The sequence below is a fragment of the Xenopus laevis genome, chromosome 6S (assembly GCF_017654675.1).
Source record: "Xenopus laevis strain J_2021 chromosome 6S, Xenopus_laevis_v10.1, whole genome shotgun sequence".
Classification (NCBI taxonomy): domain Eukaryota; kingdom Metazoa; phylum Chordata; class Amphibia; order Anura; family Pipidae; genus Xenopus; species Xenopus laevis.
The window spans coordinates 1,585,443-1,612,350 of NC_054382.1; the positions used below are offsets into that span (position 1 = coordinate 1,585,443).

Genomic DNA, 26,908 nt, shown 5'->3' on the forward strand with positions numbered 1-26,908 from the left:
ATTTGCCTACTTTTTTCAGCTGTCAAATGGGGGGGTCACTGACCCCATCTACAAAACAAATCATTTGAAGGTGAACAACCCCTATTCTCAGAAATAGCAATGGGGTGGGTACGTTTATATCTGCACCACCAGATCAGCAGCTGAACTCTGTGACTCTTGTTATGAAATGTTATTTTTGGTGACCAGTTGCACTCTGATTGGATATATGTGGGGGTTCAGCTTGTCCAATCAGAGCACAGCTGGCTTAAAGGTGGCCATACACGGGCAGATAAAGCTGCCAATATCAGTCGTTTGGACCGATTTGACAGCTTATCTGCCCGTGTATGGGGGCTTCCAACGGGTCTTCCCGATCGATATCTGGCCACGATATCGATCGGGAAGGTTGGATTTTTACCTGACTGACCCGTCGGAGCCGCTTGGCGCATCGTAATTCGATCGTTCGGCCATACGGCCGAACGTTCGAATTACCCCCAATAAAGCCATGCAGTTTAGTGGCATATCGGGGAAAGATCCGCTCGTTTGGCGATGTCGCCAAACCAGCGGATCTTGGAGTCTATGGCCACCTTTACAGACAGTAAAATGTACCAACCAGGTAGAGAGTAGTCAGGACTGGACTTTACAGACAGAAGACATGGCAGAAACAGGACTGATGTGAAGGAGCTGAAATCTCCACCTGGGAATATTTGCAGCAACTTTCATTCCACTCTGACAGGTACAATATACATTGTAGGCACCTACAGCAGCTTCTCCAGCAGACACAAGAAATAGCTGCTTTTTCTGCATCCGTCTCTCATTTTCTCATGCACCTGCCTCAACATGGCCGCCCTCACCTGAGCTCCTGAGGTAAATAAATCCAGGCTGTGCCCTTTTCAGTTAGTCACTATGTGGCCATTTTAGCCTCTCCAGACCAAAAGTCACCCTCCAGCTATGGCCAAAAGTGAGTCCAGGTGCAGTGGGAGCTGTTGTTGTTTTACCTGAGGAGGAAACAGTGAAGATACAGAATTGAGTCATTTGTGGCCTCTCCCAGCCCTTCCTCTATGTGCCCCTTCCAACCACCATCACTGTGTGATACATATATATATATATATATTTATATTCAGCTCCCAGGTTACACCACTGTCACTGCTCCAAATCTTCTCATATTCCTGCCCTCACTCCCCCATCTCCTCTGGCTACTCATTTCAATACCGGAATAACCCACCAGCACTAGGACCATGAAGCTCCTGCCTCCTTGGGGGAGGGGCCAGAGCAGCATTTTGTGGCAGTTACACACACAGAACACTGAGTTCAGCTTTGTTTGTCATAAACTGCCACATGTGAATGGCAGTGCTCCTGGCAGAGACTCTAGCCACTGGCCCCGGGATGAATTGGCCCCAAACTGACTGGTGACAAGAACACTAGGAGCCTGGGAAGCTGATGTGAGGATTGGGGGAAGAATCTGTGGAAAAGGAAGTCCCAGGGAATCCGGAAGTGAGAGGTAAATAATCAGATAGGATCTGTGCAGCCACTGGGACAGAATGTTCTGTTATACAGATAGCTAGAATCTCAGCTGCCATAAAGCAGGACAGGACTGCTGCTTACAATGGGGATCAGATAGGATCTGTGCAGCCACTGGGACAGAATGTTCTGTTATACAGATAGCTAGAATCTCAGCTGCCATAAAGCAGGACAGGACTGCTGCTTACAATGGGGATCAGATAGGATCTGTGCAGCCACTGGGACAGAATGTTCTGTTATACAGATAGCTAGAATCTCAGCTGCCATAAAGCAGGGCAGGACTGCTGCTTACAATGGGGATCAGATAGGATCTGTGCAGCCACTGGGACAGAATGTTCTGTTATACAGATAGCTAGAATCTCAGCTGCCATAAAGCAGGGCAGGACTGCTGCTTACAATGGGGATCAGATAGGATCTGTGCAGCCACTGGGACAGAATGTTCTGTTATACAGATAGAATCTCAGCTGCCATAAAGCAGGACAGGACTGTTATACAGATAGAATCTCGGCCATTAAACTTTCTCAGATAACGGAAGGAGAAACAACCATTTCATTACACTTTTTTCATACCTCTCAACTGTCCCATTGCCTGTGAGACAGTCCTGATTTTGACAGCTCAGCCCACAGCCCCAGGTTTTTATTAAAAAGTCCTGAGATTCTGATTCAGGTTTCTGAAACTTAATTAATTAAGCACCTGCACTAGATACAATTGTAACTATTTAAGATAAGCAAGTTTCTCTGGGGAGCTATAGATCACCGCTTAAAGGGCAATTTTATCTTCAGTAGCAAAACTGTTCGAATGCATAAAACATTGCCCTAAATTGGGCAGGGGTGCCCAAAAGATAGATTGGATCTACCAGGAGACCTTTAGCTGGTAATCAGTAGATCTCAAGACAAACAGTCTAAATCACCCTCCTGGTTCATGCTTTTAATTCAGATATTTATTCTGTTAAGGTTATATAACAAAACATTGTGTGTTAAATATATTATTATACATTTCTCATCAATTAGTATGTAAGTAATAGTTTCCATGGAACAGAATGCTAATGTGTTTAGTGTGAGTATAAGTGTAAGTACAGGGGATGTAAGAAAATGTTCTGTTCACATCAAAACCCTCACCTGTACTTATACCTATACTCACACACACACGAGTGCACCTAAATATACAACTTTACTTTGCCTTTATTATAGTCTCTTCATTATCACATTGTTGGTTTGGGCAGTCTCCCTTTTAAAAGCCACATATGCAGGTGGCAGATCAAGTCCACAGATCCACCCAACTCTACTTGTCTACTCCAGACCTTTCTCCTTCTGTCCTTTCCCAAATTACAGACTGTCTCTCTGCTGTCTCCTCCTGGATGTCTCTGCACCACCTGAAACTGAATCTTTCTTAAATAGAACTCTATTATATTTCCTCCGAGATCTTCCCCTGTCCCTCAGATCTTACTCACAATTAATAACATCACCTTTCAGTTGGCCTTACAGTAACACTGAGTTAGTTAGACTCACATCTGTCATTTACACCCCACATCTAACACTTGCAACATCTTGTCCTATTCATCCGTCCAACATTGCCCGAATATAACCATATCTCAGTTTAGACACAACGAAAAACACTTATCCAGTCTCCTATTATATATAATCTTGACTAATTCCACCTTCTACTTGCAGTTATTCCAACAAATAACCTTTCAGAACTCCAATCTGGTCTAAATGCTGCTGCTAGACTCATCTTTCCTAGTCACCCGTGGCATGCATTCACCAAAGGGTTAAGCTCCCCATAGACGCGACGATTCTTCTTGCCGAACGACCGATTTTAGGGAAGTCCGACCAATCCTTCGAAATTATCGTGCGGTTAGTGGGATTCCAACGATCGTACATCTTACGATTTTTCGGCCGACATCTGTCAGGAAATTGATCGGCCAGGTCAAAAAATCTTCGTCGGTTTCAGTGCAATGTATGTATGTCTGCAGGGCCCAGCAGCTCCCCTTTGTTTTCCTGCCAAATTGGTCTTTTTAGTTGATGGTCAATTCGTACGATCGTTCTGAGAAGATCGTGGTCTCACGGTGAAGATCGGATCTTTTAAAAATCTCAACATCTTTTGCCAGCTTTAATCTCTGTCTGGACCAATGGACAGGACCTCCCCCAAAGAAGTTAAAGGGTCAGCACCTGTCTGGAAGCCGTTGGATGAAAGCAAGTTCATGGGGCAAAGTGTCTTATATGGTTCTAAGTGGGAAGGGATTTGCTCTCTTTCTCTTGTCCCCTCTAGTGCTGGAAGTCCTATAGCTCCCCGGTGAGGGGTTAGCTAAGGAAGGCTCTAGACTGGTGAGGGAGCTGGTTAATACCTCCCAACTCCCAAATGTCCCGTTTTCAGTGGGACAGTCGCGCTTTTGACAGCTCAACCCGCTGTCCCACGTTTGCACTTTAAATTCCCGACTTTCTGAACAGATAGGGAAAAAAAAGTTTCTAACCTCGATGGCGTCACTTGAGGGGGGGAACCTACTGAGTGGTGCTTCAGACAGTGTCTGAGAGGTGTGCCGGGATTTAGGGAGAAGGATGCCATGCAGCCAGGCAAGGGAGAGTTCTACTGTGTGTGTCGGTTACAGTGTGAGTGTGTGTGTTACTGTGTGTGTGAGTAATTGGTACATTTGCTGCTGTGTGGGTGATGCCAGCTGTGCCCACACTCATGCCCCTTATCTCACTCTATTCACACAGTGCCCAGGCAATAAACTCACTCTGTTTTACCATTGGTCTAACATAAAAGTTCCAGGAGCAGGTTCTTCTCTCTCCCCACGATCCCTGAGCCAAGGCTGTAGCTCTCTGGGTGTTGGTGCTGGGAGTTGTACTTCAATAACCTGTGTAGGGAAGCCAGTTGCACTACAACTTACTACATTCCCTTAGTAGGGACTGCCATACAGCTCTTCCTGCCCAATTAAAGGGATACTGTCATGGGAAAACATGTTTTTTTCAAAACACATCAATTAATAGTGCTGCTCCAGCAGAATTCTGCACTGAAATCCATTTTTCCAAAGAGCAAACAGATTTTTTTATATTTAATTTTGAAATCTGACATGGGGCTAGACATATTGTCAGTTTCCCAGCTGCCCCTGGTCATGTGACTTGTGCTCTGATAAACTTCAGTCACTCTTTACTGCTGTACTGCAAGTTGGAGTGATATCACCTCCTCCCTCCCCCCCCCGCCCAGCAGCCAAACAACAGAACAATGGGAAGGTAACAAGATAGCAGCTCCCTAACAAAAGATAAGAACAGCACTTAATAGTAAAAGCCAAGTCCCACTGAGACTGATTCAGTTACATTAAGTAGGAGAAATAACAGCCTGCCAGAAAGTAATTCCATCCTAAAGTGCAGGCACAAGTCACATGACTGGGGGCAGCTGGGAAACTGACAATATGTCTAGCCCCATGTCAGATTTCAAAATTGAATATTAAAAAATCTGTTTGCTCTTTTGAGAAATGGATTTCAGTGCAGAATTCTGCTGGAGCAGCACTATTAACTGATGTGTTTTGGAAAAAACATGTTTTTCCATCACAGTACATACATACATAAACCCTTCCATACCTTCACATAAATTATATATACCCATATCTATACTAACTATAGAATTTAGAAACCCTGCAGTACTACACTGATAACACTGGTCCATTAGAAAGTGTTCTATATACCACCACTCTTTGTAGTATATCTTTTAGCCAGTTCGTACAAATACTATGTTCCAAACCAACATTCCTTAATTTAATTTAACCAGTAAGTTTCTGTGTGGCACTGTATCAAATGCTTTAGCAAAGTCTAAGTAAATCACATCCACTGCCATCCCAGAATCAAGGTCTCTGCTCACCTTCTCATAAAAAGAAATTAAGTTAGTCTGGCAAGATCTATTACACATAAAACCATGCTGGCACCAACTCATAGTATTATGATTTGCTATGAAGTCCAGTATCTTATCCTTTATTAACACTTCAAAAAGCTTTCCTACCACTGACTTCAGAAAAAGTTGCCTATAGTTTTGAGGCTGAGAACGGGATCTCCAGAGTTGAATGAATCCTGAAAAATTAAGTAAAGAGGTTTGCCAATCACAGAGTTTAGCTCGCTAAGTACCCTGGGATGAATACCATCTGGCCCCGTACTTTTGTTTATCTTAAAATGTTCAAGTCTCTTTTGAATTTCCTTATGTGTGAACCATGCATCATTAGTTGTATTACTAGAATTTGGACTTTTAAAAGGAAACCTTCATTAACTGGTTCCTAATTTGTGTAGATGGATGAAAAATATTCAGAACCTCCATTTTTTTGTCATTTTTATTACTATTTACATAATTAAAAAATAAGTTTGGATTCTTTTTACTGCTTGCTGAAATATCCTTTTCCGTATCGATTTTAGCTTGCCTTGCTTTTTTTGCATGATTTATTGGCCTCCTTGTACCTTATAAATGAAATGCTCCTTAAAGACCCACCTGTTTAGGGAAGCTTATTCAATGGACCTTAATCGTTAGTTAAAAATTTGTTTCTAAAATCCTTATGTATCATTTGTACCCTAACCTTCAATTGTAAAACTCCTGCACGTAAGGCCTTCTACCCTACTGTACTCTGTAAAGCCTTGTTTGTTATTCACCATTTCTTCCCTGGTCATTATAAACTAAGGCAAAGAACTGTGTAACTTGTTGGTGCTACAGTATATAAATAATTGATTATAATGATGGCCACAACTCACTAAGTTCACATGTACAATGCCCTGAAACTTTAGTTAGGGGAGCAGATCCAACTGTGTATATTGTGAGCAGAAAATCAGAGAAGTAAAATCAATGTCAGTTTATTCTGTACCCATTACAGAGGCAGCCTTACATGTTTCCTCCTTATACCACTTAGTCATGGGCTCATTGTGATGACTCTACCGATAAACTATTAATACTCCAGTAACTGACAAACCAAAGAACACGTCATAACACATTTTTTTTTTTTAAAATGAATAATAATTGAAATTGTTTTCCTTTTTATTTGCAAAAAAGAAGAGATAGAGAAGTCCCAGAAGCCAATGATTGTGATTCTTTGGATAAAGACAAGAGACCATTAGACTGTGCAACTTCTCCAACACCAGCAAATCCTCACATTGGAAAGAAACATCTGGATCAGACTCAGAATCACCATCATTACAATGAACATTCCCAACTCCGAGAAGAAACTTCCCTCAGTAAGAAAACAATTTGAATGCTCAGAATGTGGGAAAACATTTGCAGATAAAAGTCACCTTTATATTCATATGAGACGGCACACAGACGACAAACGATACAAGTGCACAGAATGTGGGAAAACATTTGTAGACAAAAGTCACCTAAATATTCATATAAGAGTTCACACAGGAGAGAAACCATACAAGTGCACAGAATGTGGGAAACGATTTGCAAACAATAGTATCCTTTCCATGCATAAGAAAATTCACACAGGGGAGAAACCGCACATGTGCACAGAATGTGGGAAAACATTTATAACAAAAACCCATCTTCATAATCACCTGAGTACTCACACAGGAGAGAAACCATTCATGTGCAGAGAATGTGGGAAAAGATTCCGTCTAAGCTGTAACCTTAGAAGCCACAAAAGAATTCACACAGGGGACAATCCTCACACAAACTCCGACCATAATAAACGGAGACTTCACACAGAGGAGAAACCTTTTACATGCACAAAATGTGGGGAAAGTTTTAAACGTAAAAACACCCTTCATAATCACATGAGAATTCACACAGGAGAGAGACCTTTCAAGTGCACAGAATGTGGCCAACGTTTCATTCGAATTGGAACCCTTAAAGTTCACCAAAGAATTCACACCGGGGAGAAACCTTACATGTGCACAGAATGTGGGAAAAGTTTCCTGACAAATACACACCTTAAAAATCACCAGAGAATTCACACAGGGGTGAGACCTTACATGTGCACAGAATGTGGGAAAACTTTTACTCTAAAGGGGGCCCTTATAAAACACCAGACAGTTCACACTGAGGAGAAACCTTATGCATGTACAGAATGTGAGAGACAATTCTCTACAAAGGACCAACTTTCTTCTCACATAAGTGTCCACACAGGAGCTTTTACGTGTACAGAATGTGGAAAACAGTTTACTCGTCAGCAAAGCCTTGAACTACACGTAAAACGTCACATGGAAGAAAAAACATTTACATGTACAGAATGTGGGAAAATCTTTTCTAATAAGAGAAACTTTCTTTACCCCTACACAACTCACACTGGGGAGAAACCTTTCATATGCACAGAATGTAAGAATATGTCTCCGTCCATTCTATTTTCATGTACAGAATGTGACCAACAGTTCCAGAATATGAGAAACCTTATCATACACCAGAGAATTCACACAAGGACTGAAACGTTCCCATGTACAGAATGTGGCAAACTGTTCTCTAAAATGAGAAACCTTATCATACACCGGAGAATTCACACAAGGACTGAAACGTTCCCATGTACAGAATGTGGCAAACATTTCCCTACAAAGACCTACCTTGCCATACACAAGAGATTTCACTTAAAAAGGGAAACTTTCCAGTGTACAGAATGTGGCAAACGTTTCTTAACAAAGTCCTTCTTTCAGCAGCATTGTGTTACCCACACAGGGGAGAAACCATTCACATGCACTGAATGCGGCAAATGTTTCTCTTTAAAGATGTACCTTATGAAACACCAGAGAATTCACAGAAAAAGGGAAACTTTATCATGTACAGAATGTGGCAAACCTTTCTTTACAAAAGCCAGTCTCCAGCAGCATTCACTGACTCACACCGGGGAGAAACCTTTTGTGTGCGCAGAATGTGGCAAATGTTTCTGTACTAAATCATACCTTAACACACACCAGAAAATTCACATAAAAAGGGAAACTTTCTCATGTACAGAATGTGACAAATCTTTCTTTACAAAGGTCAGTCTCCAGCGGCATTCTATGGACCACACAGGGGAGAAACCTTTTACGTGCACAGAATGTGGCAAAGGTTTCTGTACAAAAACATCCCTTAACAGACACCAGAAAATTCACATAAATAGGGAAACTTTATCATGTACAGAATGTGGAAAGGATTTCAGTACGAAAACATCCCTTAACACACACCGGAAAAGTCACATAAAAAGGGCAACTTTCCCATGTACAGAATGTGACAAACCTTTCTTTACAAAAGCCAGTCTCCAGCAGCATTCAGTGACTCACACAGGGGAGAAACCTTTTGTGTGCGCAGAATGTGGCAAATCTTTCGGTACTAAATCATACCTTAACAGACACCAGAAAATTCACATAAAAAGGGAAACTTTATCATGTACAGAATGTGGCAAACATTTCTCTAAAAAGAGCGGCCTTCGGCGCCATTATATTACTCACTCAGAGGAGAAACCTTTCATGTGCACAGAATGTGGCAAATGTTTCTCTCTAAAGATGAATCTAACAAATCACCAGAAAATTCACATAAAAAAGGAACTTTTATCATGTACAGAATGTGGCAAATCTTTCTCTAAGAAGGCCAACCTTCAGAGACATTCTTTTATCCACATAGGGTAAAACCGTTCATGTGCTCAGAATGTGGCAAATGTTTCTCTATAAAGATGTTCCTTAACAGACACCAGATGAAAGGGAAACTTTCCGACGTACAGAATGTGACAAGCGAATCATAAAAAAGGGCAGCCTTCAATGGCATTATATGATCCACACTAGAAGAACTTTTCACTTTCCCTTTATGTCAACAATTTCACTCAGCAGGAGAGAAACCTTTCACTTGCACAGAATACGGTATAAGCTTGTTAAAAGGGAACGATCACCCCAAAAAAATATTCAAAATCCTATTTTATCACATTAATCAAACAAAATGAACTTTAATTACACTGTATAAACTATTTGAATCTTGTTTCCATCAGTCTGGGAATTCATAATTATAATAAGCAGGCAGGAGCCATTTTGTGGACACTGTTATTAAGACAAGTCTTGTATCATCTCAGAATCTTGTTTGTGCACCAGAATGGGGGATCTGATGTCCATCCCCATGTCCTGGTTACACAATTAAATGATGAAGAGATTGGGGGGAATGTGGGGAGAGCAGTGACATGTAGGAAGTGCTGAATGGAAAGTGAAAGTACATGTCTGCCCCGTCTCTATGACTAAGGCATAGAGCTTACAACAGCTATGAATGCTTTAATAAAAAATAGAAATTGGATTTCATGTTTAATTTCTAAAGAACTTTTATTATATAGATTTTTGTGTCTGGGTGACAGGTCCACTTTAAGGAACTAATTTCCCCTTTGATGCTTCCATGGCCAACTGTGGGCAGGTGTTTAATAAAGCAGGTGTATAATAGAGCATGAATGGGGCCATGGGTGCACAGGCCATTTTTTCCTGACTGAGGCCCCAGGCTTATTGTTGGCCAAGCCCTCCACCAAGGGACCCAAATGACTAGGGTTGCCACCCAGCCTGTATTTTACCCATCTGTCTTCATCCTGCTTATAAGAACATATTTATACTGTATGTAGAAAAATCAACAAAGCTGACCCTAGGACATCCAAGTGGACATTCTAGTAATTGCCAGAAGGCTGCAAAAAGACTAGAGGTATACTGGGCCAGATAAACTAAGTGTTCTTGAAAACCAGATAGTATCAGGAGTGGCTGAGCTTCATGAGGAAAGCCCTACCTCTACAGAACAAAATGGGAAAAACCAGAACATCAAGGAGACCAACAGGGGTTCCATATCTAAATGTTACATATGCAAAGAGCCCTATGATTATGTACCATAGACACACCAAGCTCAGCCAGGGTAAATGGGACAACCCCACAGTACAACACAATAATTCAGTCCTAGCAGATATGGCTCACATGGACCCTGTAGCGCTTAACCCCCTGTGCACTTGTCCCACCACAATAGTAGTGATATAATTAAACAGAGGAGGAAGCAGAACCAGGGTGCAACTTCCTTTATTGGACTTGCACCTTACTTACTGTTTTGGACAAGCATACTCTTTGTCAAGTGTACCATACAAACCCCATTAGTAAAGTATAGGAAACAATCTGTCAGTCTTGGTTGAACGGGTGAAAAACATTTGAATATCCTGTTGGCTGCTTGAACCAATTGAAGTACAAATGATCTAACTTTTTTTTTTTTTATTCAACGTTTATTACATTTTAAGCAGACATTAAAATATCAGTTATTTCTTTTACATGTCATTTCTTTCTTTGTGTTCCTCCTCTTGTATTATTTACTATCCAAAACACAAAAATGCAGGAGGAAATACATGAAATAAAATTTAAACTAAACAATAAAATATTACCTTAATCTAAAACATATTGAACTTTACATAAAACATTGTTCCATTCCTGGTGGATGTATTACCCCTGCCTTATTCCATTATGTTCTATTGTTATATATAGGCCTCTGAAAGTTAGTCTCGCCCAATACGGTAAGTATTTTCACTTTCTATAGTACCAATGCCACTCAATACCCAATCATTCCTTGGTCTACTGAGAAAGGATCACTTCCCAACAAATTCTATCCATGACACCCATGTATCCCCTAGATATAATATTGTTAAGAGTATTAACATTAGATTAATGCTTTCACGTGAGCTATTATACCATTATTTATTTACCACGTATTATTATTTATTGTACATAAATAGAATATAAATTAGATAAAAATATATTTAAAGAAAATACATATATATGAATTATTGATATTTTTAAACAAGGACCTAATCAATATGTTGTTTTTAATAACTGGATCAATTGGAAAGTTGATTGACACATTTCTGCACTTATTAATTGATGTATTTAATGCATTTTTGCACACATTATTTAATTACAACGTATTAATGAGTCTATTTAATGGAGAGAGCACGTGATGGACACTTGACTCTGAGGAAGTGCCGCGAGTGTTGGGCACGAAATGCGTTAGTTTTACCACATACCCATTGCCAATGTAAATTACATAGGGGCAGATTTATCAAGGGTCGAATTTCGAAGTACAAAAATCTTCGAAAATTGAATTTGATGTTTTTTCACTGAATTTGGCAATCCTACGATCGAATAAAAACGATTGATTCAAATTATTTTAGCATACGATCAAAGGATTTTTATTCGATGTGTAAAGACTTAGAAAAGTTTGTAGAAGGTCCCCATAGGCTAACATAGCAATTCGGCAGGTTTAATTTGGCAAAGTATTGAAGTCAAAGTTTTTTTAAAGAGGCAGTACTTCGATTATCAAATGGTCGAATATTCGAACGATTTTTACTTCGAATCGAAGTCGAAGTAAATTCAAAGTCGTAGTATCCTATTCGATGGTCGAAGTATACAAAAAATTACTTCGTAATTCGAACTTTTTGTACTTCGAAAATTCACTTGAACCTTAGTAAATCTGCCCCATAGTGTGTTGAAATTTCACTCGAACCTTAGTAAATCTGCCCCATAGTGTGTTGAAATAAAGAATTGAAAAATCAAGGGTAAAATTGTTGTATTATCAGTACTTAGAGCCTGACGCTACTGTGACTGAACAAAATATAGTATTTGCCACAATCTAAATCTCACATCTTGTGCAATAGAGTATTTTTCTATAAACTGGTAAGAAGTATAAGGGCCAGAAAGTGAATACAGTCGGCCTATTGCTCATATGTTTTGGCATGTTCACCATTTAAATAGGGAGTCTTGTAGACCCGGGGTAAAGAGTGAACTGCATAGTATAGGTCAGGGGTGACCAGGACGTTGATCGCAGTCTAACAGTAGATCCCCGTCATGTTCCTGGTAGACTGCGACCTGGAGCCCGGAAGTAAGCGAGGCTGAGGGGAAAGAAACGGGAGGCGGGGCGGGCTGAGCAGAGGGGAAGGATGAACAGAGGAGAAGGACACGGGAGGGAGAGCTGAACACGGAGGGGGAGGCAGTGTGTTTAAACTTTCATAACCTGCCAAATCTTGTAAAATGGACATGGTAATTAGGGGGCCACAAATCTGCATGGTCAAAAGAATTTTGCTGCGCATTTTCAAGGTAGATCCCCTGATGTGGGTCAGGTGTCGAGAGTAGATCCCAGTGTAAAAAAGTCTGGGAACCCCTTGTATAGATTCAGCAGGAGTTTTAGGGAGATCAGAGGCACAGCTGTTTGTTGAAGATATTCTGAGTCCAACTGCTGAGATAATGTCTGAATCCGGTGAGACGTCCCTGCTGGGCCTGTATGGAGCTGGAACAACCACTGAGGAGAATCTTTAGCAGATACTGAACTCACCAGGGAATCCACAAAGCTGCTTTATTTCAGCTGAATGGACACATGTAGCAGTGGGTGTAGAAGTGATGCAAGTCACATAGAATATTTCCTTCCTAAACTCTGAGCTGAAGCTCCTCCCTCATGGAAGGCAGGAACACAAGAGGATGATGGGAGGAAGTGACATCACACGAGTAAAATAGAGAAATGACAAACATATACATTTTAACATAACAAACACTTAACCACTGGGACAGCACAGAAGGACTCCCATGTTTTTAGCGTGTGTTGAAAAGAAACATTAGCCCCTTTGGGCTGTGGGGTGCACCAAATGAAAACTGCAGGAGAATTGAGTGTATAAAGATTGTTCTGAGAAAACCCAACGGGACTAACCTCTATAGCAGGGGTCCCCAACATTTATTTACCTGTGAGCCACATTGAATTGTAAAAAGAGCTGGGGAGCAACACAAGTATGAGAAATGCTCCTGGGGTGCCTAATGAGGGCTGTGATTGGCTATTCAGTCGTTCCTTTGTGGACTAGTTGAGGAGAATGTTTGGCAATATATATTGTTTTTATGGCACTAAAACTTGCCTCCAACCTGGAATTCTAAAATAAGCTCCTGCTTTGAGGCCACTGGGAGCAACATACAGGGGTTGTGAGTAACATGTTACTTGTGAGCCACTGTTTGGGGATCACTGTTCTATAGTGTGTAGTGTTTTTAGATTTTTTGTTTGGAGAGGCTAAATTTGACCATATACTGGCTAATTTAAAGGGAACCGGTCACCCTGAATTTCTTTTACCCCACCAGAGGCGTGAGCTAATAAAGCTTGCACACCAGTTGGGTTAAAGTTTAAACGGTACGTTTTTTTTTTTTTTTTTCAAAATATATTGTGTATTGGAGACAGTGGGTCCTGGCACATTACACAGTGGGAAATGAAATGCTAATTTACATATAAAGCCTCAGGCCAAATGGTAGATATAACACAGGGCTGTTTCCATGAAAACAACAATAAAAAAAAAGCCACGCCTACTCTGTACCTGGTTGGTACATTTCACTGTCTGTAAAGTCAGCTGTGCTCTGATTGGACAAGCTACAAACCACATATATATAATCAGAGTGCAACTGATCTCTTCAGCATCGCGGTTTGGAGGCGGAACTAAGCAATCAGTCCGTGATTAAAGGAACAGTGCAGTCAGCAACGGAGCAGGTTTTATTTTATTTCTTTTGATTTTAGGGGTCAGACAGGTTTGGAGAGGCTTAGCCTTCCCTATTCTTACTGAAAATCCACCTATGGTGTTAGGACTTGGATAGCGGGGTAGCTTTATGCTAAAATACACATTTTGGTAGGCTTAAGCCTTCCTTGTGTTTGGGATGGTATGATGTTGTTTTATTAATGCTCAGACTTTTCCCAGCCCAGCCAAACAAAAACATTTGGATTCAAGTCTTTACAGTCCACCAGGTGGGATTGATACAGGCAAAGTCCTGGATAAATATAAACGATGGTCGTGTTGAGTTTATAGGTCCTATCCAGGGGTCACATGACAACCAACTGAGAGGAGCTTTATTCTAATTAGCCACCATTGTACTGACCAATCAGGATGATCTGATCATAATATTGTCTGTAGCAGAATTATGTCATTGCTATTAATAAATAAATATAATGGGGGGCTTATGGTTATCCAAGAGGATGATTAGAAACTAGTGTTGGAAGGTTTAGTTTAATTACACCAAACCAAAGCAAAAATAAGCAAATAATCAGCATTTCTAGCCCAGAAGAAGCAACCCACTTGGGGGCATATTTATAAAGGGTCGAATTTCGAGTTTGAAAAACTTTGAAATTCAAAAAGACCAACTGAAATGAAGTCGAAGTTTTTTTTTGTCAGAATAGGTCCGTATTCCACCAATTGACTTCAAATGGGTTCTAGGAGGTCCCCCATAGACGAAAACAGCAATTCGGCAGGTTTTAGATGGCGAATGGTCAAAGTAAAACTTTAAAAGAGACGGTATATGTTAAATTTCGATATTCCAATTTTCAAATTCGAATCGAATTTGGACTATTCCCTAGTTGAAGTACACAAAAAAATAGCCCGAAATTCAAATTTTTTTAATTCAAAAATTCACCTTGAGCTTTGATAAATCTGCCCCTTGATGTGTTGTTCTTCCCTCATTGTGTTTCCTTGAGCTGGTGCCTCCTATAACCACAATCCTATAACCCCCGGCACATCTGAGCTAGGGTTGCCACCTGGCCAGTATTTTACCAACCTGACTAGTAAAAATGTTGCTTAAAGGAGAAGGAAACCCAGTGGGCGCATAAACCCTCCCCCCCCTCCCCTGTGTTGCTTCCCCTCCCTCCTCCCCCTGGCCTACCTGTCCCACTGGGCAAATGCCCCTAACTTGTTACTTACCCTTCTGCGCAGGTCCAGTCCACGGAGTTCACCGACGCCATCTTCTTCCACGCGATCTTCTTCCTGCTTTGACTGGCGCATGCGCAGTAGGAGCATTTCGCTAGTACGGATCTACTGCGCATGCGCCAAAAGTCAAGAAGTGAAATCGGAAAACTTTGTTACTTTTGGCGCATGCGCAGTAGATCCATACCGGTGAAATGCTCCTACTGCGCATGCGCCAAAACGCCGGTCAAAGCAGGAAGAAGATCGCGTGGAAGAAGATGGCGTCGGTGAACTCCGTGGACTGGACCTGCGCAGAAGGGTAAGTAACAAGTTAGGGGCATTTGCCCAGGGGGACGGGTAGGCCAGGGGGGAGGAGGGAGGGGAAGCAACACAGGGGAGGGGGGAGGGTTTTTGCGCCCACTGGGTTTCCTTCTCCTTTAATGCCAATGTTATTTATAGGGAAAAAACAAAAAAATATAGGAAGGTCGGTATTTTTTTCCAGAAAATGTGGCAACCCTAATCTAAGCTCAGCACTATATATTATATTATATTAATATTTCTGATTGTCCTGAGAGAGTTCTGAACTGCAGGGGCAGGGTATATACCCAAAAGCAGACAGGGATTTTCATGAAGGCTAGGGGAGGCTACAGGTCGCCATACTCATTCAGCTCATTTAAAAACAGGTTTAGAAGGTGCACAGCCAAATAAAGCTGCTAATCTAGCAGAGAGTTCCCAGTTAAATATCCCAAAACAGATCAGTGTAAAATAAAAAAGGGGATTTCACATTCTATTTCCATAAAAAAAAGTACGCGTTTTGACCATAATCTGGGATGGGAAGTGAAGGTCCTGCCTACAAAGCCAATGCTGAAGAGACCAGTTGCACTGTGATTGGATATATGTGGGGGTTCAGCTTGTCCAATCAGAGCACAGCTGGCTTTACAGACAGTAAAATGTACCAACCAGGTAGAGAGTAGTCAGGACTGGACTTTACAGACACAGTGTCGGACTGGGCCGGCGGGACACCGGGAAAAACCCCGGTGGGCCCCGGGCTCTTGTGGGCCCCGCCGGCCCAGATCCGCTACTTAGTGGGGCGGCGCGACCCCACTTTGTTTGGGGTCGCGGTAGAATAGAATGGCCGCGCATGCGCACAAACGCGGCGCCGCGCGCATGGGCACAAACGCGGCGCCGCGCGCATGGGCACAAACGCGGCGCCGCGCGCATGGGCACAAACGCGGCGCCGCGCGCATGCGCACTAGCCCCCTGCAGCACTCCGGAGCGGCAGCGGCGGGTGGAGGGGGGCCCTGAGGCAGTAGCCCCGGTGGGCCCCATGCCTCCCAATCCGACCCCGTACAGACAGAAGACATGGCAGAAACAGGACTGATGTGAAGGAGCTGAAATCTCCACCTGGGAATATTTGCAGCAACTTTCATTCCACGCTGACAGGTACAATATACATTGTAGGCACCTACAGCAGCTTCTCCAGCAGACACAAGAAATAGCTGCTTTTTCTGCATCCGTCTCTCATTTTCTCATACACCTGCCTCAACATGGCCGCCCTCACCTGAGCTCCTGAGGTAAATAAATCCAGGCTGTGCCCTTTTCAGTTAGTCACTATGTGGCCATTTTAGCCTCTCCAGACCAAAAGTCACCCTCCAGCTATGGCCAAAAGTGAGTCCAGGTGCAGTGGGAGCTGTTGTTGTTTTACCTGAGGAGGAAACAGTGAAGATACAGAATTGAGTCATTTGTGGCCTCTCCCAGCCCTTCCTCTATGTGCCCCTTCCAACCACCATCACTGTGTGATACATATATATATATATATTTATATTCAGCTCCCAGGTTACACCACTGTCACTGCTCCAAATCTTCTCATATTCCTGCCCTCACTCCCCCATCTCCTCTGGCTACTCATTTCAATACCGGAATAACCCACCAGCACTAGGACCATGAAGCTCCTGCCTCCTTGGGGGGAGGGGCCAGAGCACCATTTTGAGGCAGTTACACAGACAGAACAGGCAGTGAGTTTTGTTTGCCATAAACTGCCACATGTGAATGGCAGTGCTCCTGGCAGAGACTCTAGCCACTGGCCCCGGGATGAATTGGTCCCAAACTGACTGGTGACAAGAACACTAGGAGCCTGGGAAGCTGATGTGAGGATTGGGGGAAGAATCTGTGGAAAAGGAAGTCCCAGGGAATCCGGAAGTGAGAGGTAAATGATCAGGTAGGATCTGTGCAGCCACTGGGACAGAATGTTCTGTTATACAGATAGCTAGAATCTCAGCTGCCATAAAGCAGGACAGGACTGCTGCTTACAATGGGGATCAGATAGGATCTGTGCAGCCACTGGGACAGAATGTTCTGTTATACAGATAGCTAGAATCTCAGCTGCCATAAAGCAGGACAGGACTGCTGCTTACAATGGGGATCAGATAGGATCTGTGCAGTCACTGGGACAGAATGTTCTGTTATACAGATAGCTAGAATCTCAGCTGCCATAAAGCAGGACAGGACTGCTGCTTACAATGGGGATCAGATAGGATCTGTGCAGCCACTGGGACAGAATGTTCTGTTATACAGATAGCTAGAATCTCAGCTGCCATAAAGCAGGGCAGGACTGCTGCTTACAATGGGGATCAGATAGGATCTGTGCAGCCACTGGGACAGAATGTTCTGTTATACAGATAGCTAGAATCTCAGCTGCCATAAAGCAGGACAGGACTGTTATTCAGATAGAATCTCAGCCATTAAGCTTTCTCAGATAAAGGAAGGAGAAACAACCATTTCATTACACTTGTCTTTTTTTCATACTTTCCAACTGTCCCATTGTCTGTGAGACAGTCCTGATTTTGACAGCTCAGCCCACCCAGGTTTTCATTAAAAAGTCCTGAGTTTCTGATTCATGTTTCTGAAACTTAATTAATTAAGAGGCTTTTGGCATTAAATCCAGAATACATAGCACCTGCACCTAGATACAATTGTAACTATTTAAGATAAGCAAGTTTCTCGGTGGAGCTGTAAGGGCAAGGCCAGAAGTGGCGTTTTTAAAAAAGAACAGCCAGGCATAAATATGCATAAACTTCACTACCACTGAAACAAATGGAAAACGCACTATGGCAATTCACACAGGGTGCGTGCAAGCTGAAATCCGCCATAGGACGCCAGTATTGGTGATTTTTAGCTGAAACGCCAATTCGTCAAGAAACTACCAAATCAGTAGACTCTATGGGATCTGCATGTTTGATATACGCAGCGTATTTTAAATATGGTGTCCAAATTCTCAATGAGAACAATGAGAAATGCATGTCGGGAAAAGAATCCTACGTGCTGAAAAACGCATTTTGACGGTCGCATTTGGTTTCAGTGGCGTATTTACGTCTGGCTGTTCTTTTTTAAAAAGGCAACGTAAAAACGCCAAGTCTGGCCTTGCCCTAACTCACCGATTAAAGGGCAATTTCGCCTTCAGTAGCAAAACTGTTCGAATGCATAAAACATTGCCCTAAATTGGGCAGGGGTGCCAAAAAGATAGATTGGATCTACCAGGAGACCTTTAGCTGGTGATCAGTAGATCTCAAGACAAACAGTCTATATCACCCTCCTGTTTCATGCTTTTAATTCAGATATTTATTATGTTAAGGTTACAAATGGAACAGAATGCTAATGTGTTTATGGATGTAGATCATAATGGGACAACATAAGTAAAAATAGACCTCACATTAGTAAAATATGGGCACTTCTGAATTAGGGGGTGTGGCCATAAAACGGGTCTGGTTGAAAATTTTCCATGCGTCAGATCTTTTTGTGTCTGTTTTTATTTTTCAAATATTGGGAGGTATGAGCTTTGTACAATGTAACTAAAACTCATAATTAAATTCAAGTGCAAATCTGAATTACTGTGATAACTGTGATTGGATAAAAGTTATGTCTGACTATGACTGAAACATGGTTCTCTCCCACTGACACTGCCTCCCCTGCTGCCCTCCCCTATGGAGTCTTCTCATTTACTCACATCCCCTAGACCAGGAGATCATCATGGTGGTGGGGTTGGAAAACCAAATGTAGGTTTCAAACTTTAACCACACCAACTTCTTTTTTCCTTTACTTCTTTTGAAGTGAACAGCAAACACTTGATTCTCAAATCTCTCTGTGTGTCACAGTCATATCATCCCCCTGGTCCCTACTCTACTTTCTTGGATCACTTTGCTGCTTGGCTTCCATATTTTATCTCCAGTGAGATACCTGCTCACATTCCAGGTGACTTCAATATTCCCATTAACAACTTCTCCTGCCATCTCTAAAGCCCTCTCACTAACAACTTCATTTAGTCTCTCTCAGTGGAGCAACTCTCCTATTCACATAGAGGGTCATGCTCCTGATCTTATATTCTGCCACTCGTGCCACCCATCCAACCTTACTAACTCTCCCCCCATCCAACCATCACCTCCTTTACTTTCAGATAGGGATGCACCGAATACACTATCTTGGATTCGGACAACCCCGAATCCTTCTTGAAAGATTCAGCGAATACTGAACTGAACCCTAATTTGCATATGCAAAGCAGGGGTGAAAAGGGGAAAACATTTTTTACTTTCTTGTTTTGTGACAAAACGTAACGCAATTTCCCTCCTTGCCCCTAATTTGCATTTGCAAATAACGGTTCAGATTCGGTTTGGCCGTGCAGAAGGATTCAGCGAATCATGTTTAAAGGGGACCTGTCACCCTAAGAAATAATTTCAAATTCTTTTCTATCATGTTAGTTGAGCAAAATAAATGTTACTTACACTGTATTTATTATTTAAATTTTGTTTCCTTCTGTCTTAGAATTATACAATCACAGCAAGCAGGCAGCAGCCATTTTGTGGACACGGTTATTAAGGGAAATTGTTTATCACTCCAAAATCTTGTGTATGCACCAGAATGGGGGACCTAATGTCCATTTGCAGTGCCCTACACAATTATAGAGCCTGAGGAGGGAAGGGGGAATGTAAGGAGAGCAGTGACATGTAGGAAGTGCTGAATGGAAAGTGAAAGTAATTGACTGCCCCTCCTCTATGCCACGGGCATAGAGGCGGGGCAGGTAATATTTGATTGACAGTTTAGATATTTAAACACCTTTATAACAGGTATGGATGTTTTAATGAAAAAAATTTTGGGGGTTTCATATTTAATTTGCAAAGGACTTTCATTATGCAGTTTTTATGTGTAGGTGACAGGTCCACTTTAAAGGGATATGGCATTGGAAAACATGTTTTTTCAAAACACATCAGTAACTAGTGCTGCTCCAGCAGACTTCTGCACTGAAATCCATTTCACAAAAGAGCAAACAGATTTTTTTATATTCAATTTTGAAATCTGACATGGGGCTAGACATTTTGTCAGTTTCCCAGCTGCCCCTGGTCATGTGACTTGTGCCTGCACTTTAGGAGAGAAATGCTTTCTGGCAGGCTGCTGTTTTTCCTTCTCAATGTAACTGAATGTGTCTCAGTGAGACATGGGATTTTACTATTGAGTGTTGTTCTTAGATCAGCCAGGCAGCTGTTATCTTGTGTTAGGGAGCTGCTATCTGGTTACCTTCCCGTTGTTTTGTTGTGAGGCTGCAAAAGTATCCCTTTAAAAAGGCTGAATCCTGGCCAAATCCCAAACCGAATCCTGGATTCAGTGCATCACTATTAAAAAATAAATAGGGATTATTTTTACTGCTTGCTGAAATATCCTTTTCCATATAGATTTTAGCTTGCCTTATAGCCTCTTTACATGATTTATTGGCCTCCTTGTACCCAATAAATGAAATGCTCCTTAAAGACCCACCTGTTTAGGGAAGCTTATTCAATGGACCTTAATTAATTGTTCATTGTTGTATCATTGATTACAAATTTGTTTCTAAAATCCTTATGTATCATTTGTACCCTAACCTTCAATTGTAAAACTCCTGCACTTAAGGCCTTCTACCCTACTGTACTCTGTAAAGCCTTGTTTGTTATTCACCATTTCTTCCCTGGTCATTATAAACTAAGGCAAAGAACTGTGTAACTTGTTGGTGCTACGGTATATAAATAAATAATTATAATGATGGCCACAACTCACAGTTCACATGTACAGTGCCCTCAAACTTCAGCTGGGGGAGCAGATCCAACTGTGTATATTGTGAGCAGACACTCAGTGAGCAGAGAAGTAAAATCAATGTCCGTTTATTCTGTACCCATTACAGAGGCAGCCTTACATGTTTCCTCCTTATACCACTTAGTCATGGGCTCATTGTGATGACTGTACCGATAAACTATTAATACTCCAGTAACTGACAAACCAAAGAACACGTCATAACACTTTTTTTTTAAATGAATAATAATCTAAATTATTTTCCTTTTTATTTGCAAAAAAGAAGAAATAGAGAAGCCTCAGAAGCCAATGATTGTGATTCTTTGGATAAAGACAAGAGACCATTAGACTGTGCAACTTCTCCAACACCAGAAAATCCTCACATTGGAAAGAAACATCTGTATCAGACTCAGAAAAAGCTTTAGTACAATGAACATTCCCAACTCCCAGAAGAAACTTCCGTCAGTAAGAAAACAATCCGAATGCTCAGAATGTGGGAAAACATTTGCAGACAAAAGTCACCTTCATATTCATATGAGAATTCACACAGGAGAGAAACCATATAAGTGCACAGAATGTGGTAAAACATTTGTAGACAAAAGTCACCTAAATATTCATATAAGAGTTCACACAGACGAGAAACCATACAAGTGCACAGAATGTGGGAAAATATTTGCACATAAAAGTTACCTTCATATTCATATGAGACGGCACACAGATGACAAACGATACAAGTGCACAGAATGTGGGAAAACATTTGTAGACAAAAGTCACCTAAATATTCATATAAGAGTTCACACAGGAGAGAAACCATACAAGTGCACAGAATGTGGGAAACGATTTGCAAACAATAGTATCCTTTCCATGCATAAGAAAATTCACACAGGGGAGAAACCGCACATGTGCACAGAATGTGGGAAAACATTTATAACAAAAACCCATCTTCATAATCACCTGAGTACTCACACAGGAGAGAAACCATTCATGTGCAGAAAATGTGGGAAAAGATTCCGTCTAAGCTGTTACCTTAGAAGTCACAATAGAATTCACACAGGGGACAAACCCCACACAAAATCCAACCGTAATAAACAGAGACTTCATCCAGAGGAGAGACCTTTTACATGCACAGAATGTGGGGAAAGTTTTAAATGTAAAAGAAACCTTCGTAATCACATGAGAATTCACACAGAGGAGAGACCTTTTACATGCACAGAATGTGGGGTAAGTTTTAAATGTAGAAGCACCCTTCATAATCATATAAGAATTCACACAGGAGAGAGACCTTTCAAGTGCACAGAATGTAGCCAAAGTTTCATTCGACTTGGAACCCTTAAAGTTCACCAAAGAATTCACACCGGGGAGAAACCTTACATGTGCACAGAATGTGGGAAAAGTTTCCTGACAAAGACACACCTTAAAAGTCACCAGAGAATTCACACAGGGGTGAGACCTTACATGTGCACAGAATGTGGGAAAAGTTTTACTCTGAAGGGGGCCCTTATAAAACACCAGAGAGTTCACACTGAGGAGAAACCTTATGCATGTACAGAATGTGGCAAACAATTCTCTACAAAGGACCGACTTTCTTCTCATATAAGTGTCCACACAGGAGCTTTTACGTGTACAGAATGTGGAACGCAGTTTACTTGTAAGGAAAGCCTTAAACTACACATAAAACGTCACATGGAAGAAAAAACATTTACATGTACAGAATGTGGGAAAATGTTTTCTAATAAGAGAAACTTTCTTTACCCCTACACAACTCACACTGGGGAGAAACCTTTCATATGCACAGTATGTAAGAATATGTCTCCATCCATTCTATTCTCATGTACAGAATGTGACCAACAGTATCAGAATATGAGAAACCTTACCATACACCAGAGAATTCACACAAGGAATGAAACGTTCCCATGTACAGAATGTGGCAAACTGTTCTCTAAAATGAGAAACCTTACCATACACCGGAGAATTCACACAAGGAGTGAAACTTTCCCATGTACAGAATGTGGCAAACATTTCCCTATAAAGACCTACCTTGCCATACACAAGAGACTCCACTTAAAAAGGGAAACTTTCCAGTGTACAGACTGTGGCAAACGTTTCTTAACAAAGTTCAGCTTTCAGCACCATCGTATTACCCACACAGGGGTGAAACCTTTCACATGCACTGATTGTGGCAAATGTTTCTCTTTAAAAATGTACCTTATGAAACACCAGACAATTCACAGAAAAAGGGAAACTTTATCATGCACAGAATGTGACAAACCTTTCTTTACAAAGGCCAGTCTCCAGCGGCATTCACTGACCCACACAGGGGAGAAACCTTTTGTGTGCACAGAATGTGGCAAAGGTTTCTGTATTAAATCATACCTTAACACACACCAGAAAATTCACAAAAAAGGGAAAACTTTCCCATGTACTGAATGTGGCAAACCTTTCTTTACAAGGGCCACTCTCCTTTGGCATTCTATGGCCCACACAGGGGAGAAACCTTTTGCGTGCACAGAATGTGGCAAAGGTTTCTGTACAAAAACAACCCTTAAAAGACACCAGAAAATTCACATAAGTGTCCACACAGGAGCTTTTACATGTACAGAATGTGGAACGCAGTTTACTCGTCAGCAAAGCCTTGAACTACACATAAAACGTCACATGGAAGAAAAAACATTTACATGTACGGAATGTGGGAAAATCTTTTCTAACAAAAGAAACTTTCTCTACCCCTACACAACTCACACTGGGGAGAAACCTTTCATATGCACAGAATGTAAGAATATGTCTCCGTCCATTCTATTTTCATGTACAGAATGTGACCAACAGTTCCAGAATATGAGAAACCTTACCATACACCAGAGAATTCACACAAGGAATGAAACATTCCCATGTACAGAATGTGGCAAACTGTTCTCTAAAATGAGAAACCTTACCATACACCGGAGAATTCACACAAGAAGTGAAACGTTCCCATGTACAGAATGTGGCAAACATTTCCCTACAAAGACCTACCTTGCCATACACAAGAGACTCCACTTAAAAAGGGAAACTTTCCAGTGTACAGAATGTGGCAAACCTTTCTTTACAGAAGTCAGTCTCCAGCGGCATTCAGTGACTCACACCGGGGAGAAACCTTTTGTGTGCACAGAATGTGGCAAAGGTTTCTGTTCTAAAACATCCCTTAACAGACACCGGAAAATTCACTCAAAAAGGGAAACTTTCCCATGTACCGAATGTGGCAAACCTTTCTTTACAAAAGCCAGTCTCCAGCGGCATTCAGTGACTCACACCGGGGAGAAACCTTTTGTGTGCGCAGAATGTGGCAAATGTTTTTATACTAAAACATACCTTAACACACACCGGAAAATTCACATAAAAAGGGAAACTTTATCATGTACAGAATGTGGCAAACCTTTCTTTACAAAAGCCAGTCTCCAACGGCATTCACTGACCCACACAGTGGAGAAACCTTTTGTGTGCGCAGAATGTGGCAAAGGTTTCTGTATTAAATCATACCTTAACACACACCAGAAAATTCACATAAAAAGGGAAACTTTATCATGTACAGAATGTGGCAAACATTTCTCTAAAAAGAGCGGCCTTCAGCGCCATTATATTACTCACTCAGACGTAAAACCTTTCATGTGCACAGAATGTGGCAAATGTTTCTCTCTAAAGATGAATCTAACGAATCACCAGAAAATTCACTTAAAATAGGAACCTTTATCATGTACAGAATGTGGCAAATCTTTCTCTAAGAAGGCCAACCTTCAGAGACATTCTTTTATCCACATAGGGTAAAACCGTTCATGTGCTCAGAATGTGGCAAATGTTTCTCTATAAAGATGTTCCTTAACAGACACCAGATGAAAGGGAAACTTTCCGATGTACAGATGTGACAAGCGTATCTTGAAAAAGGGCAGCCTTCAATGGCATTATATAATCCACACTAGAAGAACTTTTCACTTTCCGAGTATGTCAACAATTTCACTCATAGCAGGAGAGAAACCTTTCACTTGCACAGAATACGACATAAGCTTGTTAAGGAACTCATTTTCCCTTTGAAGCTTCCATGGCAAATTGTAGGTAGGGTGCATTGGTGCACAGGCCATTTTTCTTAACTGAGGCCCCAGGCTTATTGTTGGCCAAGCCCTCCACCAAGGGACCCAAATGACTAGGGTTGCCACCCAGCCTGTATTTTACCCATCTGTCTTCATCCTGCTTATAAGAACATATTTATACTGTATGTAGAAAAATCAACAAAGCTGACCCTAGGACATCCAAGTGGACATTCTAGTAATTGCCAGAAGGCTGTAAAAAGACTAGAGGTATACTGGGCCAGATAAACTAAGTGTTCTTGAAAACCAGATAGTATCAGGAGTGGCTGAGCTTCATGAAGAAAGCCCTACCTCTACAAAATGTGAAAAACCAGAACATCAAGAAGACCAACAGGGGTTCCATATCTAAATGTTACATATACAAAGAGCCCTATGATTATGTACCATAGACACACCAAGCTCAGCCAGGGTAAATGGGCCAACCCCACAGTACAACACAATAATTCAGTCCTAGCAGATATGGCTCACATGGACCCTGTAGCGCTTTACCCCCTGTGCACTTGTCCCACCACAATAGTAGTGATACAATTAAACATAGAGGAGGAAGCAGAACCAGGGTGCAACTTCCTTTATTGGACTTGCACCTTACTTACTGTTTTGGGCAAGCATACTCTTTGTCAAGTGTACCATACAAACCCCATTAGTATAGTATAGGTAACAATCCTGTTGGGTGCTTGAACCAATTGAAGTACAAATGATCTAACCTTATCTCCATATATCTACAAGATGAAAATCCACAAGCCTGGAAGAAGCAGGCGACAGCACTACCCTACAATAACTGCAACACCTCAAGTAAAGGGAAGACTACGATACTCCAAGAAACTACACTTTAAGACATTATAGCCGAAGGCAATATAACAGGTATAAACACACAGGGATATAAATGTAAGGACTATTCATTGTTTAAAAGATAGAGTGAGAGAACTTATAAGGGCTATTGAGAAGAAAGAGGAGAAATCTCCTTTTGGTAAAATTTTGCAGCATGTTCCTCTAGGACAGTAGTGCTCATACTTTACTAACGCAAGGTCTACTTTTAGTAATGTTGTCCCATTATGATCTACATCCGTAAAGACATTTGTAGCATTCTGTTCCATGGCAAATATTACTTAAATATTATATTGATTTATGAGAGAATTTATATTGCTATATTTAGCCACTATTTATTATGTAACCTTAACATAATAAATATCTGAATGAAAAGCATGAAATAAGAGGGTGATTTAGACAAGTTGTTTGCCGATAGTGTCTTGAGATCTTCTAATCACCAGCTAAAGGTCTACTGATAGATCCCCCATCTACCCTTTTGGGGGGGGAGAGGAACAAACTGAGCATGCTCAAGCCCTAGCCCTGGAGGTTTAAGATGAAAACAGTTAGTCTGATACAGAAGCCCATGAGTACACAATAGAAGGAAAGAAATGTGCTGTTTGACAGAGGACTCAGAGCAACATTACTTTGAGGGGTTACTGGTGTATTTATATAGACCTTTCTGATAAAGCTTACTTACTTTTAGCCTTTCCTTCTCCTTTAACAATTTGTTATGGCCTTTTGCTTTTTTACATAATATAATAAAACTAATTTTAAT

The 26,908-nt window shown here is 41.4% G+C and overlaps 1 protein-coding gene across 4 annotated transcripts; it reads left to right on the forward strand.

Annotated features, from left to right (window-relative positions):
- The first annotated feature begins 521 nt into the window (after positions 1-521).
- On the forward strand, positions 522-25,857 carry LOC108695502 (gastrula zinc finger protein XlCGF58.1-like). Of its 4 annotated transcripts, none has more exons than XM_041568118.1 (2): positions 522-712; positions 21,495-25,857. In XM_041568118.1, the coding sequence occupies exon 2, from the start codon at positions 21,641-21,643 to the stop codon at positions 24,923-24,925; it is 3,285 nt and encodes a 1,094-aa protein (XP_041424052.1). In that variant the 5' UTR covers positions 522-712; positions 21,495-21,640; the 3' UTR covers positions 24,926-25,857. The 4 variants fall into 4 exon arrangements, with proteins under 4 accessions (XP_041424052.1, XP_041424053.1, XP_041424051.1 ...); XM_041568119.1 differs by lacking the exon at positions 522-712 and adding an exon at positions 6,666-7,577 and having other exon boundaries at positions 23,777-25,857; XM_041568117.1 differs by lacking the exon at positions 522-712 and adding an exon at positions 16,620-17,339.
- Positions 25,858-26,908: the final 1,051 nt, after the last annotated feature.

What these genes read in the sequence shown, in the direction of transcription:
- LOC108695502 (XM_041568118.1), top strand. Translation starts at nt 21,641, where the DNA reads ATGAACATTCCCAACTCCCAGAAGAAACTTCCGTCAGTAAGAAAACAA.